This window comes from Boleophthalmus pectinirostris, unplaced genomic scaffold (genome assembly GCF_026225935.1).
Source record: "Boleophthalmus pectinirostris isolate CB_2022bp ecotype Guang Dong unplaced genomic scaffold, ASM2622593v1 HiC_scaffold_7, whole genome shotgun sequence".
Taxonomy (NCBI): Eukaryota; Metazoa; Chordata; class Actinopteri; order Gobiiformes; family Gobiidae; genus Boleophthalmus; species Boleophthalmus pectinirostris.
The window spans coordinates 33,318,421-33,334,578 of record NW_026571473.1 but is presented as its reverse complement, the minus strand read 5'-3'; the positions used below and the strand labels follow the sequence as shown (position 1 = coordinate 33,334,578).

Here is a 16,158-nt window from a genome sequence, read left to right as displayed (position 1 = left end):
TCCTTCAAATGCAAAGATGGTTTTACTACTAAAATGATTCAATCAACATAGACATTCACATGGACAGTCTGGTGTAATAATAGATTTGTTTTGGGTGTTTTGTGGAGTGGGTAAGACTGTTTTTAATGGCAGGATAACTATGGCCATTGACATGCACTAGCCTAGCACCAGCGACCTCTGCAAATACAAGGACTGGATGGAATATTTAAAAAAGTGTCTCCGCACGTCTTCAACACTCTGACTCACTTGGAAATGAGGCCCTATGTCTAAAATTCCATGACTTCATGACATCATAAGGTGGAACAGAGAATTTTGAGGCTTGGAGATGTAGACAGACTAATAATAAAGAGTTACTAAACATGTGTGAATGAAACATAACACAACTCAAGGTGTGTTTTTGATGAGGAAACAATATTGTAACATGACTTGAAGGTGCATTGTGTCACTGCTCTGCCTGGAATGTTCCGCAGTATGACATTAAACAGCTCTACCTTACATTTATTCAATTACACATGGTTTTATAGCTTAAAAATACTTAAATACAATTATTTGGCTTGCAACTTGGCCTGGTTTGGTCTCTGAAGATAGAAAGGTTTAATCCCACACTGTGAAACCTTCCAGTCAAAGCAATAACATCTCCAAGAAGAAAAGCATTTGACGGACCCTCCACCAAAAAAGCTACGCAGTGCACCTTTACAGCTCAGAAGAGTCAACTTTGGGAAATATAGAACCTTTAAACTTTGCATTTCTGAAAAAAGGAGCACTGCTCCTCCTTATGGCAGGAAAGGAAATCATATCTTTTTATTGGATGCTGAAATAAACATGACGTAAACCAAAAGACCACTCTCCTTTTCAGACCTCAGTAATACAGACACTTGACTCTAGGTGATTTTTTTCGAGTGGTTGCATTTACAAGAGGCAGAGGAGGTGATAAAAAGAGCAAATAGACAGTCGTGTTGTGCTTTAAGTGCATCTCACTTTAGTTTACCACAATTAGCATGATTTAATGAGTGAATGTGCCTAAAAAGATCGCTTTATGTTTACTTTATGGAACTGACTTAGTGAAAATTTAAAATGTAAAATAGATAAGAAGGTTTAACTAAGGCTGCGTTCAGACTGCAGCCTGAAGTGACCCAAATACGATTTTTATATGACCTGTATCTGATCTTTTAATGACAGTTTGAACGACACAGATCAGATTTTTTCAAATGCGACCCAGGACACTTCAATATGTGGTCCTAAAACTGATACATATCTGATCTTTTGACATGCGACTTCAGTCTGAACGGTCAAAGCGCATTCATTCGACCTACACGTTATCAACAAGCCACAAACGTCACTATTCTGCGCTGAAGTAGGCGAAAATTGAACTCCGTGTCACTGAAGTGAAGCACATCACCACTCACCACTCTTTTCTACGTCTGCGCATCCATATGCCGCTGCCCCACAAAACACCACGACCAAAAACTTCGTCCTTCTCCTTCTCAATCTCCTCCTTAAAACAAGTAAGTTGTTCATGTTCTGGCTCCGGTACGAGAGGAACTTTAAAATCGCCAGGTGCTCAATGCTCACGTCCATGTGTGGACAACTTCTGTAAACACAGAGCACGCTCACTGTGGTTGACTGTTCTAGAGTAAATTTAACATTTTTTGGAAATGTTAATTAACACTGGACCAAAGTTCCTGTTTAACCCCGAAATCCAGAGTTATATTCACATTTTGAGAGTAAACACTTTATAGAGTTATTCCTGATTTAGTTAAAGAACACACAGAGGCGTTTTATTTAATTTTATTTTTATTTTAGTTCATTTAAGATGAAATTATGTACAAAACTGGTTCAAACTGGTCTTCTCTCACAAGAGTTTGAAGTGGTGAATGGGAGGAGCCAAATTAACACTAAGAGAAGCTGAATTAACACTAAGGGAAGTTGAATTAACCTCAACCACATCAACTCTGGCAAATAACCCCAACTCGAAACCCCATTTAACTTTCAAATAGTTAAAATAACACTTTTGGTGTTAAAAACAACTCTGAAATATTTTACCCTCAAATTTTAACCCTCCCGTTTTTGCTGTGTAGTTTACGCCCATGGACCAATATGGAAGGACCACTGAGGATTACATGGATATAAGACCACATGGGAATAGAAAAGAAATTACTGTGATTTAATGTTGAAAATCACATTCTATTGTTTCAAGAATTGTTTTTTTTTCTTTGTCTTTGTTTTGTTTTATTATCAGTGTGGTTTGGAGTCTATTCCTTAGTTCTGAAATTGAGTTTGAATCTAAAATTTTAGTATCGTGACAACACTACTTTAATGTCGTCAACATTTCGTGGGGGTGTGATGTTAACTGTAGGCTCTGCTCTGTCTGAAGCTCTGTTAACCTTTAATCTGAGCTTTATTTTAACACAATCTGACCAAAAAGAACTGAATTATCTGGAACTACAAGAGGTGAGATGATTTGTGCCGTCAAGTCTCACACATAAATTTACAGTTACAAGCTCGCTCGCATTAATCAACAGTTTTTCAGTCATCACACTCACCTTTTTGTTGAAAATCAAACTCCTAAATAGGACCGTGAATGCTCAGATTAATGAAAATGTGCCGTTTAAATCGATTTTGGATTCTTTTTTGAGTTTTCAGACAACCTTTTTTGACAGTGTTTGCTACTGTACGTGCGTAGTGTGTCTCCATGGTAACTGCTGAACATTCAGATACAGATACGTGTAGAACACCCCCAGCGCGATGCCACTGCAAAGTATCAATACAAGACCAACTCAGTAACCTACGTTTGCATTTATGTATGTTTAAAATAATGAAAAATCTCCATCGCTTTTTTCCCTCCAGGCCTGCAGTCGGTGCTTCCTGAGTACCTGAGGGCCCGGTTCGTGGAGGCGGCTCTGAGCTACATTGGCTGTAACGAGGAGGGCTCTCTGGTGTGCCGGGACAATGACTGCTGGTGCGCGTGTGGACCCGACTTCCCCCACTGCAACTGCCCCGCCGTGGAGCTCAAAGCCATGGAGACCAGCCTGCTGCAGATCCGGGAGGCCTGGACTCTAGCCAACCACGACTTTGAGGAGTCAGGTAAAGAACTAATCGTAGGCTGTAGAAAGAAGTGGACTAAGAGAGTGTGAGAGTGTGTTCGGCTCCAGTCAAATGAAGCTCACTGAGGCTGCAGTTACAGGAGCAAATGTGGATCTTAGGCTACGTTTATATGATGACGGTCTGAACAGAAGACGTAAAAGTGGCATCATGTCTTCACTTTTTATTCCACGTTTAGACGAGTGTTTTCAGGAGGAAATCTGTGTGCATACGGTGACGCAAAAGTGTGTGGAATTCAGTTGGGTATGCATGCCAGGCAGCTAGGTGGCGACACTAGGTGGTGATGCTACGTGGTCATGTATGTAATGTAAACTTGTACGCGAAGTGAGCAGATCTGACCAGAGTTTTGCATCTTGGGCAGTGTAGATGGAAACGCTACGGCGGAGCTTATTCAATATTTTCAGTCTGGAGGGTGGTTCAAGATTTTTGTGTTTTTAATCCCCAAAAATGCCATCACCGTCTAAACGAAAGCCACATCCGATAAAATATTTTGTCGTTTTTACCCACAAGCGTTCTCATGTAAACAGGCCCTTAGTTTTTTTTTTAGGAATAAGAGCGTGTACAATCCCTCAGTTTTCCAGGTAGAGTCTATGGCAAAAGGAGAAATTCAATTTGTCAACTGGACAAAATTTTATTTGGTCAAATACGTTTCTCTGATTATCCAAGCTGCTTCTTCAGTTCTGAATCAGATGCTGGTGGACACTGCCTGTCTGAAGGGAGGAGCTAACAACAATGAAATTACTCCTCCCTCCTCCTCCTACTATTACTACTACTCCTCAGGCAGATAAAAGTGTCCACCAGCATCTGAACAGAGCTAAAGAAGCAGCTTGGGTTATCTGTCTGAGGAAAAATAAACTTCAGTTTCTCTTTTTGCCATTAGGAATAGGAATTTCTTAATGGACAAAATAGTGAAATAAAAACACCAGGATCATGTGGAGCCGGAATCGTCTCCATGCTCACTTCCGCCTATGAAAGCTGCGTGCTCGAGATCATGTGCTTGTGCAATAATCAACCTGTTATCAAGGAAAAGGCTGCGGTCGGCTCCAGCATCCAGCAAAACTCTCAACAGAGAGAATCCAGAACAGCATAGCACCTCCACCGGCACCACTGGACTGCACAGTGTGAGATGGTCAAGCAGTTGTGAGACGCCTAAATAACATTTTTTTCCCCATAGATTTGTGATATTTGGTGGCTTATGCTATCCACCTTTGAAAGTTGTAGGCAATGTCCCATCTGGTGCACTGACTGCAGGCGTTCTTTTGACACGGGAAAGGTCTATGATTGTCTGAGAGACAGAAACAAGGAAAAACGCTCTTCCTGGTTGAGTTTCTGCATAATTTAGAAGAGATTGGATTTATGTGTGGCAGTGCAAAGAGCTATGTGTGCTTAATATCTGATCATGAGGAACAATCTGTGCTGAGACACATTTGTCTATAAAAGTAATTTTCTCAAACCATTTACTGATATGAAGGTGATGTGGATTCATGTATCATTATCATGGGTTTCACATCAGAAAATCATCTGAGACAATCTGTCAAAGACCAACTACAGTAATTTGTCATTTCAATACACAATGATGTGTGGATTATGTGAAATTATGGAGCTACTGCAGTTCTGATGGTAGAGCGGTTTCTTTGCAGCCAGAAGCTTAGGAGTTCAAATCCTGCATGCACGTATTAAGCAAAATCCCCCCAAAAATAATAAAAAGGCTACGTTCAGACTGCAGCCTGAAGTGACCCAAATCTGATTTTTTTGCCCCTATATGGCCTGTATCTGATCTTTTAATGACAGTCTGAACAACACAGATCCAATTTTTTTCAAATGCGACCCAGGCCACTTGGATATGTGCTCCTAAAACCAATACATATCCGATCTTTTGACATGCGCATTCATTCCACCTACACATCATAACAACACAATAACAAGCACCTGTTGCAAGCCAATACAACCCAAAGCCGATGAGTTTGCTCACTGGAATAGGCCACTAAAGACATGTTTCCTCCTGCGAGAGTGGTACAAGTAGGTGCTCACAAAAGTACACAAACGTTCTTCTCGTCATAAGAAAATTGTGTATGAAATCCGTGTGTGACGGAGCCAGTCCGTCTATGATTTTAGGTGACGTTCTCCTCTACACGTAACCGCGGTCTGCACTGGCGTGCCCGCGCGCACACACGCTGAGTCATCCCGCACACACGAGTTCATTCCCCGTTTCCCCGCTGTTTCATTCATTCACGCCGTATTCACTATTATCGCCTTCTCCCCTCTTTCCTCCGTTACTAATTCGCCAAGGGTGCACACTTGAGCGCGTTAGAGTAATTTATTTCATACTTGTCTCGTACCTGTCCGATGACGCCGTCTCTCTCTCCTTCGACGTGGCGCCTCTGCCAAACCGAGCCACTATTTCCTGGTAGTTGAAATAGGCGCTGTTCGCGCCGTGGTGCTGACCATGTGACGCGCATTATGCAATATGATTTTCTTTAAATTTTTCAGCTATTATTTTTGACATTTAATGTACATTATTACTGTGTGCTCAACGTAGCATAGACAAGGTAGATTTATGGTTAAATTGTTTGTCTTTAGAATGATTTTGATATATTGCTCAGTGGGAGGAGTCAGGGGAGTATAAAGGGGAGCCGTTCCTGGCTGTTAATCAGTTTGCCACCGGTTACAGAGCAGGTAACGTCGGTTGTGCTGTACAGATTCTTAAAGGGGACAGTTAACGCTAGACTCGACCCTGATTCTTCACTGTAAATACTTTTTGGATTGTTTTGCTCACTGTAAATATTCTGCACTGTTTTTGGGATTTTTGCACTTTGGACACTGGCACAATAAACCACCTGCACTCAGAATCTCGATCTTGCCTAAGTTTTTAATAGAGCCCCGCCACACCGTGTCAGTGAAGCAGTGAAGCAGTGAAGCACATAACAATCCCACCACTCCTGGCTTTGACTCGGCACCCACATGTTCCTTTCTACGGACATTGCTACCACTGCCCCACAAAACACCACGGCCAAAAACCTCATCCTTCTCTTTCTCAATCTCCTCCTTAAAACAAATAAGCTGGACATGTTCTGGCTCCGGTACGACAGCAACTTTAGAATCTCCAGGTGCTCAATGCTCACATCCACGTTTAGGCGACTTCCGTAAACACTGAGCACACTCGCTGCATGTCACGTCGTCGTGTCTTGCGCATGCTGGACACTTTTGGAGCGTTTAAAGTTAACACTGGAGATCACATACATGTCATATTTAATTGGAAATGTGAACAACCTCGCAAACAAATCAGATTTCACAAAAGAACCTGAATTGAGCATTAAGCCCTGCAGTCTGAACGTAGCCTTAGATGTTGTCCATGCATCTATGTTTGAGTGCCGTATTTTCCTCACTATTAGGCGCTCTGGATTATAAGATGCACTGTCATTAAAAGGTCTGTTTTCAAACTTTTTTCACAAATAAACCGCACTGGACTTTAAATGAAACACAGCAGTTGGATGGGTCAGTCGGACTTTGTTTGGCACGTTCACGGTGACTCTGGGCTTTGTTCAGTTGTGGCGTGTAGGGAGGGTGCTGTCTGGGACCGCTGGATTGTCGGCGTGTTCGCAGTGACTCAGTTGTTCAGTTGCGTCTAGAAGTGGCACATTGAACTCGCTTTTTCGGTTCGTTCCTTCGTTCCGTTCCTCGTCGGCGTGGAGTGATGAGTGTGTCTGTGGGTGTTTTTCGCTGTGCGGTAGAGATGCGCGGATTGCGGTTACAACCGCGGTATCCGCGGTTAATCCGCGGGTCGGGCGGATGACGTGACGAAAAATTATATTTTAATTAAATTCGGGCGGGTGGCGGTTTAACTACTAAAAAAAAAAAAAAAAAAAAAAATTATTGTTAGTATTGTTACCTACATCTGAAAAGACGAGTCTCATTGTCTATGCTTGTAGTATGAAGTATACGTCATGTCCTTAAGTAGCCCATTTGACCTCGTTTTTATGTTCTGAAGGTTAAGGTTGAGGCACATATTATATGCAGTTTATTTTATTATTTCTAATTTATTTCAGCTGTTTGCCAACACATAAGTGGCTATAGGGCCATATTTATTTAGTTATGCTTTTTTTTGTTTTGTTTCGATATCAGATATATTTTAAAACACGCAGACATTATAGCGTAGACTACCACTCGGGGTATTTAAAACTTAAAGAAAGACCGATGGAGTGAGGCTATGACTTTGAAATAACATTGGGCAATGGCAGAATGTTCAGAATGTAACAACATCCAACACGAAGGTAAGAAGGTTCAAAAATAGCCTAGTCGGAAAACGTTGTCAATTAATTAGCTGCGCAAGAAAACCAGGTAAGTCTGGGGTTGTTACGGACAATTAAGAATGCGAACATACACGCTGAGCGAATTTTGGAATGAATGAGCTATAGAGTTTGCATTTTTATCGAGGCTCCTTAGTTTGTTTGCTGTATGATTGTTCTAAAATCTAAAATCAATCGGCGGGTGGTGGGCGGGTGCAAAATGGACAGCGGGTGGATGATGAGTGTATGTTGCGGTTGCGGATTTAAAAATAGCCCATCCGCGCATCTCTACTGTGCGGTCGCTGTCTGCTCCGTGTGTGTTTGCGTGTTCTGTGGGTGGTGCGGCTTTGTAGTTTACTAAAGTCCTGCTGGGACACCCGAGTGGATTCGTGTATAGGGCGCTCTGGATTGTGGGGCGCGCAGTCGTTTTTTGATAGGGTTAGAGGCTTAAGAGCACGCCCAATTGGCCAGAAAATACAGTAATCTAGTGATCTCCAGGCACTGTTCAAACCCTCCTTACGGTTAACAGCACGCTCTTGTCCAAGGCTCCACCCACAAGCCTACGTCCTCCATGCTCCCACATGGCCATTTTCCATAAATATATAAAAGCAGGACATATTCTAGCATTGGCATAGATTTGTCATTGATTTTAAAGCAGGGAAATTTACTTGTGAAATTGTTATTCTTGGAAAAAATGGCTACCTGAAACTTATACGATCACCATGAACTCAACAAAAACATTATTAACAAGTAATTTGGACTCAGCATGGCTCCTTAAACTGTCTTATATTATATCCTTACGCATAAAACTCACAATGGAAATGCTTACAGACGCTCATAGTACATTCTTATGGCCTATTGGATTTCCAGACAAGCTCTAAAATGATGTTTCCTCAGATATATGGCCCATTCTCTGATCAGCATGCAGCTACTCCACACATCGACGCACAAATCCTCAGGAGCCAATAGTGCAATTTAGCCGTGCTCTTATTGACCTGCTGCAGCCTGGTGAACTCAGTGCTTTTCCGTGAAACCTGCGATTTACTCTGTCAAAACGTCTAACCCCAAACACAAGCAAAAATCATCTGAAATAGTCTGCAAAGGCGGTTGGAATCTTAAAAGGGTTCGTATAAGCTATTTTCTGATCCATGTTATAGTGTTTCCTCATCACAAACAGGACCTGGAGTTGTGTTTTGTTTCATTCAGTGATTCAAATCCTGCATTTTGAGCTTTGGAGATGTAGACTAATAATAAAGAGTTACTCAAACTTGTATGAATAAAACAAAACACAACTCCAGGTCTGTTTTTCGGGAGATAACAACATAAAAAAATTGGTTTAAAGCTCACAAGAGTCAATTTTGCATAATATAGGACAGAAAAGAAAGGCTTGTATATTCTTACGACAGAGACAATGAATTATTAATTTATTTCACAACAACTAAATTACAGGTATCGCTTAGAAACTTTGTGCTTTCTTCGAGACAAGCACTGTAAAAAGCTCAATAGCTGATCTATCATTTATATAACGAAGTTTCTGAGACCCGCTGAAAAGGCTGAGAGGTTTATTTTAACATGTTCACAGTCTGAGGAAACAAAAATATGCAAAGAAAAATAGCAAGGAAAAACAAAAACAAAAAAACTATTTCTATTACCTTTAAATTGTTTCTGTTGAACCAAAAGTCTGCACAAATCTGTATAAAAATCTGTACATTTGAAGCTTTATTAGATCTCAAAATATGCCCAAAATGCTTTTACGTTTAATTCTTTAAGTACATTTTTAAATGGGTACTTTTATTTGAGCAGATTTTTTCATGATAGTTTTACTTTTACTGCGCTCCGGTATCTGTACTTTTAGTAACAAAACTTAGTACTTCATCCACCACTGTTTATTAGGTATCATTTTATAATAACTATACTTTAATTTCCATTAATAAAGCATGAAGACAGACTTAAAGGTGCACTGTGTAATTTTTCTATTTTCTCAAGATGTGTGTACAATCCCTCAGTCCAGGTAGAATCCATGGAAAAAGAAGAAATTCAATTTGTCAACTGGACAAAACTTTCTTTTTGGTTGAAAGTTTCCTTTTTCCTCATCCAAGCCGCGAAACGTATTCAACCAAAAGGAACGTTTGTCCAGTTGACAAATTGAATTTCTTCTTTTGCCAAGCTTTTCTGCACGTCATTGTGTTCTAGACATTCGCACTACATTGCAGTAACCGGGATGGTGCGTATACATGCACCATGACTCAAAAAAACTGATCGTAACCGGGATACTGATGTGCATGTACATGCGCTCATTATAAACAATGTGCACCAGATCAAATATAACACGTTGCTCGCAGACTGGCACGCTGTCACTGTTCTGTCCTTGCGTTGGTCGTTGTTGAGTTTTAGCACTGGGGAAGCACAATGAATAGAAATAGATCTACATCTTCTACCGTTTTTGAAATACAGACAGTCAGGAGGAGAGAGACGATGATAATATCCTGAAGGAGAACAGAACTTTCAGTGCTTTAAAATAGTAACTGGGCCCAGTCAAGCAGAAGTAAACAGCAAGGCCAAAAATTCAAGTTAATGTATCTGATATAAAAATGTATTGAACAGATACATATGTACTCTAGTTTATGAAACTGTTTACCTTTTTTCTGTACCATTTTTGGTTCTAAAGTTACATACGTTTTAAACAGACCTTGTATGAAACATGGAACAAAAATTATTTCCCAAATTTCAAAGACCTGCAAATCATGTAAATAAATGGATGTATTTCATCATATCTTGTGTTATTTGATCTTTGAACTGTTAATGAAAGTACATGATTTAAAAAATAAAATAAAAATGTATTTAAAATGATAAAAATTTGCTTGGAAGGACTGACATATTTTATAGAAATAGTTTCCTTTCATTTTGAAGTAATATTAAAGTTTTCGGGAAAAAAAGTTGACAAATTATACAAAATCATGCACCTTCTACTTGCTTGCACAATTTTCCCTCTGTTACTTTTCCCTCCGTTACCATGACCTTTCTTAATAAAAAATCTCATTACTCAAAAAGGTTTTTTAATCTAATCTTGTACCATATGGTGGAAAACTATATGAAGCAAATATTCAAACCAGTTTGTTAAGGATATGTAAGTGAGAACCACTAGTTATCACTGTTTGTATTTATTGCCCAAAAAGTGCTGCATATTTCATTCCCTCCGTTACCGACATGAGTTTTAAAATTTTTTGTCAACAACTTGAAAGAATATCACAGGTTTAAATTTACGCTGTTGGAGTGTAACTCTTTCCTACATTCTGATACTTTACTTATTTCAATAGTCCCTCTAGTTTCTGAATAAGAGCAATTTGAATGTAAAAAATCTGCCCCTGTTTCCCTTCGTTACCGCTTGACCAGATCCAACTGTTAGTAATTTAAAAAAAAAAAAAAAAAAGTATTTTATTAATTTAATTTTCAGTGTTTTAGAAAGACAGATATTTTGTTGTGATGCTTTGTAGTGACTTTCAATTGAAATTCAAGCACAGGTTTTCTCCATATCTCATCTTATTTTTTTCTCTCCCTTCATCCATCTGCTGCTCCTTCCCTCAAATTTTAGAACCCTTTGTGGCCCCCGAGCCAAAAAGTTTGCCCACCTCTGTTCTAGACTCTACTCCAGTGCGTTAAAACAGCGTAACGTTCTGCTCCTCGTTGTTTAATCCTCACTTAATTGACTGTACAAGTTCAATCCACTTAATATATCTGAGTAAACGTAACTTCCTCCCACTCGCTGCTGTCTGTCCGTCGGTGAAGCTCAGAGACCGGACCTCGGGACACTCAGTACGCTGTGAGTCATTTCTGAACACTGTATTTGTTAACCTGTGTGCTTTACGAGGTGACTGCAGAGCTCCCGATAACAGTGTCCTGACCCACATTTAAATGACCGTTCTGGCTCATTTAGAAGAGGCCAAACATGCTGCAGGTCCCACAGCTTCAGAGCCACCGAGTTCAGCTGGAGCCAAAATGGAGGAGTGGCACTTAAAGCACTGCAGTATCCAGCCAGAAGAGTGTAGGAACATATGACCTTTCCATATAGTGAAGGTGCTTTAAAATGCTACATGCATTCTCTCCGTACATGGCGGTATGTTATAGTTCCATAGCCAGGCTGCCAGTCTATAACCCGGCTCATGTTTGATGGATGTGTGGAGCCCTGTCAGGTTCTACACATCAATCTGGGACGACTCTCGCCGAAAGAGATCAGGACCTATTAGCACGTTCTAACACTAATGCATGAAGCTTTTTCCTTCTGCACATTTTTCACAAACAAAATAGTCTGTGTTTTAGCTGAAGTACACTACCGGTCAAAAGTTTTAGTTTAGAACACCTTTATTTTTCCAGTTTATTGCAATTCAAGTCGTGTAAGTCCAGTGAAAAGCTTGAAATGAGAACAAAGGTAAATACTGAACAGCCAGAGGTTACAAAAGATAAAGGATAACAAAACACAAGTCCAAGCTTTGCCAAAACTACCTTAGAAAAAAAACAAAAAACAACAAGATGGTAAACTTGAAAACATGGAGTGTCCAGCAAATTGTCCAGACTTAAACCCCATCGAGCTGGTTTTGGGATGAACTGGACAGAAGAGTGAAACAACCTACAAGTGCCACACATTTATGGGAACTTCTCTGCAACAGACAACTTTCTGAAGAATATTTGATTTCTGTTGTAAAAAGAACGAGCCACGAGTGTGTTCAGCTGTTATATCTGCCAAAGCTGGTTACTTTCATGAATCAAAAGTTTAGAATACGTTTTGGTCAACAGTAAACAGTAAAGAACTGGAAAGGTGTGGTGTTCTAAAACGTCTGTCAACTTCGTCATGCTTGTTTTGCTTAACTTGACGCAGCGGCAAACTGGGACCCAAAAAACGGCCCTGAACTTTTCGCCCACGGAAAAATTATTGAGGAGTTTTCCAAAACGTGCAGATTGCCAGTCCCCCCCCCGACTTGAGGGATTCGCCCAAACCTTAATGCTGCTCCGTGATTGGTCCCGTCTCCGACCCACAGGTGGCCGGGCCCAATTGCACCAACGGGAACGTGCCAAAATGGATTCTTATGAGTTTGTGAGCGCACAAATATTGCAAGAATCCATCTTGCTGTACAAGGTTTGCCAATCTGTACCATCAGTACCTGCTCACCAATCGCTCACAAACCACATCGTGCGGGAGAGGTTTGTGGAGTCTTATCCAAGGACACGGCGTTGGTGTTGGTGGGCAAACGCTCCCGTCGGATAAGTTTTAGAGCACCTCGCTTTGCACTGTGACACAAACCTAAAAGTACTGTTCTAAATCTGTTTAAAGGTACAAAGGCTCTGTCAAAGCTGGAACATATGCACCCACCTGAATGACTCACTGCAGATTTCAGTATGCAGAATCAAAAGTTTGGACCCTCTGCTTTAACATTATACTGTGGAACATTCTAGACCAGGAGTGTCCAACCTGTAGCTCTCCACCTCCTTCCAAGTAGCTCACCAAGGGACTTCTAAATTATATATATTGTGTTGAATAAGTAAAATTATTTTTTTCTGTTTTACTATTGTACATGTATCATTTTGATACCCAGCTTTGTGCACTAATAAATGGATAATGGTTTATGTTTTATAGGTATCTAACTTAAGGTGATCAGATTTTCAAAATAAAAAACTGGGACACCCTCGGTTTGTGGTGGTTGGTAATATTACAATTGCAAATCGAGTGCCTAATCAAGGAAAACGTTTCTGCACTCGTGTTTTGGTCATTTTTCATCAGCGTTTCTGTATTTTACCAAAACAAATGACAATTAGTGTCTCCCTTGACTGTTAGCAGGGATCAAATTGGTCAAAAATAGTGACATCTGGGACATTTCTTGTATAAAACTGAGACAAATAATCCGTTTATCATTCGTGCATTTGTTTTTCAATATAAAACTAAAAATAAGAAAACGAAAAAAAAACAAACACTGTTTTCTTCATTATTTGTCTCCAAAACCAAAATGAAAAAAATGGATAATGATTCGTTTTTTCATTTTTCGATTTTGTGTTTCAATGAAAAATGGAAAAAAATGGATAACAGCCGTTTCCCATTTACGTGACTTCCGTGACTGCGATGTCGGACTTTTGCGCCGCATACGGACTGAACCAGGACTGATCCAGGTACGGGACCAGACCGGAACCAGACCAGGCCTGGTCTGGTCCCGGTCTGGTCCCAGTGTGCTCCTGGACCTGGATCAGTCCTGATTCAGTCCGTATGTGGTGCAAAAGTCCGACATCGCAGTCACGGAAGTCACGTAAATGGGAAACGGTCATTATCGGGTTTTTTTCCATTCTTCATTTAAACACAAAATTGAAAACTAAAAAAAAAATGAATCATCCGTTTTTTCATTTTGGTTTTGGAGACAAATAATGAAAAAACAGTGGTTTTATCGTTTTCTTATTTTTGGTTTTATATTGAAAAACGAATGAACAAATGATACACGGATTCAAATCACTGGTTTTGGATAAATCTGCTGGGACAGGGAACACCGGGCTCAAAACTGGAACTGTCCTGAGTAAATAGGAACGTCCTGGTCACCCTAATCTAACTGTGCCTCATCTAAAGCTTGCTGAGGCTCTTTTATATACTAAATTTCTTGTGACCGCTAAAACTAGTAGCTCTCTGACATTTTTGTTTTGTAAAGGTAGCTCACCGGAGGAAAAAGGTTGGCGACTCCTGTTCTAGACAAAGCCAGAACATCCCCAAGGAGACGAGCACTTGATGGCCCTTGCACCTGAAAACTTTACAGCGAACTTTTAAATAAGTATTCAATATTCAATAAGTAGAGTAAGTAAGGAATTGAATTGTGCGGCGGTGCACACGATCGGTCACGGCTACGATTAAAGTTTGTCTGAGAGAAAGTCGGGCTCCAGCTCCGTGCGGTAACGTCACGGTAATTGTACAGGTTAGCGCTACATGCTAGTGGTGTTTTGGCTTTTGTTAACGTGAGTAAATGAAAGGGAACAGGGGAGATGGGCCTGTTCACGGTGGAGCTCTTCTGCTGTTAGTGAGGAGCGCTGGTGAGTGTCACATGTTTGATGAAGATTGATCACAGCTTAGCCTTGCCGAACATCTTAGCTCAGCCTCCCTCATACACACTGTCAAGGTTATAACCAGAGATCCGCGCTTATGATCGTTTTAGTTTTAAACCACCGTCGTCTCTTTTTATCATGAGCTGTAAACATGCTGTAAACATGTTCATTAGCTTATGTTATTAAGTAAATTTTTCAGACCAAGAGTTTTCATACCTGACAGTTTCGACTGCTCACTAACGGTCTTCCTTAGGCTCCATCCACACTTGTACGTATTTGAGTCATTTTCGTTGCAGATGCAGTGTTTGTCCACACTAATCCGATTGAAAATGGCTCCAGAGATGGAACAATCTGGTGCCGCCAGCTCCCACGAATTCATCTGAGTGTGAATCTGATCCGGCACTGTGTGGACGCCTGAAACCGTTGATACGCTGATGTAGGTCTACAGTAATTCACCACTAAAACGCTAAGATGCTAGAATATATGTCCATTCATATAAACGGTCTATGCTTATGACCTGCAGTCGTATAATCTTTGAAAAGTTTAATATGAACCATCTCCAACGCGATAGAAGCACAAAACAGACTCACCATCAGCAGAACACCCCTCTGTCACAGAAAGAACACTCATATTCCACTGAGTCATGTCCTTTAGTCCGACAGAAGCTGAACCACATCAGCGCACAATAGCGAGCTGTTTTTTGAGCGCTCAGTTTATGCAAATTAGCCATGCGGTTTTAAGTCTGGTTTTTGGTTTTTGTAAAATGTAAACAAATATGCGAAAAGCTGTGTGGATAGGGAAGGTTTGGGGACACAGAAACGACGTGTCTGAACCCACATAGTTTCGGATATGATGATTTGTTTCATTGTAAACATAACCTCAGAGCGGTCACGTGATGTTGCTGTGACATGTTCGGTCAGCTGATTTAAACAGGTTTTGGCGCTGTCTTCCTACCGGTGGAGGCAGGACGATGGCACCATCTGCAGTACGACTTCTTCAAGTGTGTGACAGTAAAAAAGCCCCCTCATCCTGGTTTATAGTCTAGTAGGCACATTTCCGTAAAGTACAACAGGAGCAACTCAAGTCGACCGTCCCATTATGAACTGGGACAGAGCAAACGTCACTGGGACAGAGGAAAACAAACATTGTTTTTGTATTTCAGTTGCCTTTTTAATCGCTGGATTAAAAAGGCAATTGAAATAGAAAATGTGTATGTTCATTAGTTGATGGCTGAGGTGGGACCAAGTCTTTGTTTTGCAAGTCTCAAGCAAGTCTTAAGTCTTTGACCTCAAGTCCGAGTCACATCCCAAATCGAGTCTCGAGTCACTGGCCCATAAATCCAAATTAAGTCCAAGTCTTCTGCTTTGAGCTTCAAGACATTTTTGTAATTTATATGATTTTTAAGATAAATTGTACTTTAAAAATCATAGTATATTTATATATGAGTATATATAGAGTAAAAGTAATAAAAGATGTAGAAATTTATTTTTTTTTCCTTTTTAAATGTCTTGACAACATCTTAGTGTGAATCATTACAGTCAGAACAGAAAGGATTCAGATTTAAAAGTGCTTCTCAAGTCACAGGCCTCAAGTCATTGACGTTCAAGTCCAAGTCGAGTTCCAAGTCTTAGTCCATTTTATCAAGTCAAGTCTCACGTCCTAAAAATAGGGACTTAAGTCTGACTCGAGTCCAAACCACGAC

The 16,158-nt window shown here is 40.4% G+C and overlaps 1 protein-coding gene across 1 annotated transcript in view; it reads left to right on the top strand.

Annotated features, from left to right (window-relative positions):
- brinp3a.1 (bone morphogenetic protein/retinoic acid inducible neural-specific 3a, tandem duplicate 1) overlaps window positions 1-16,158 on the top strand; it is a 318,764-nt gene that overhangs the window by 237,960 nt on the left and 64,646 nt on the right. Inside the window, exon 6 of the mRNA XM_055164889.1 lies at window positions 2,848-3,084. Within this exon, the coding sequence (XP_055020864.1) occupies window positions 2,848-3,084 (237 nt within the window). The remainder of the gene's footprint in view (window positions 1-2,847; window positions 3,085-16,158) is intronic.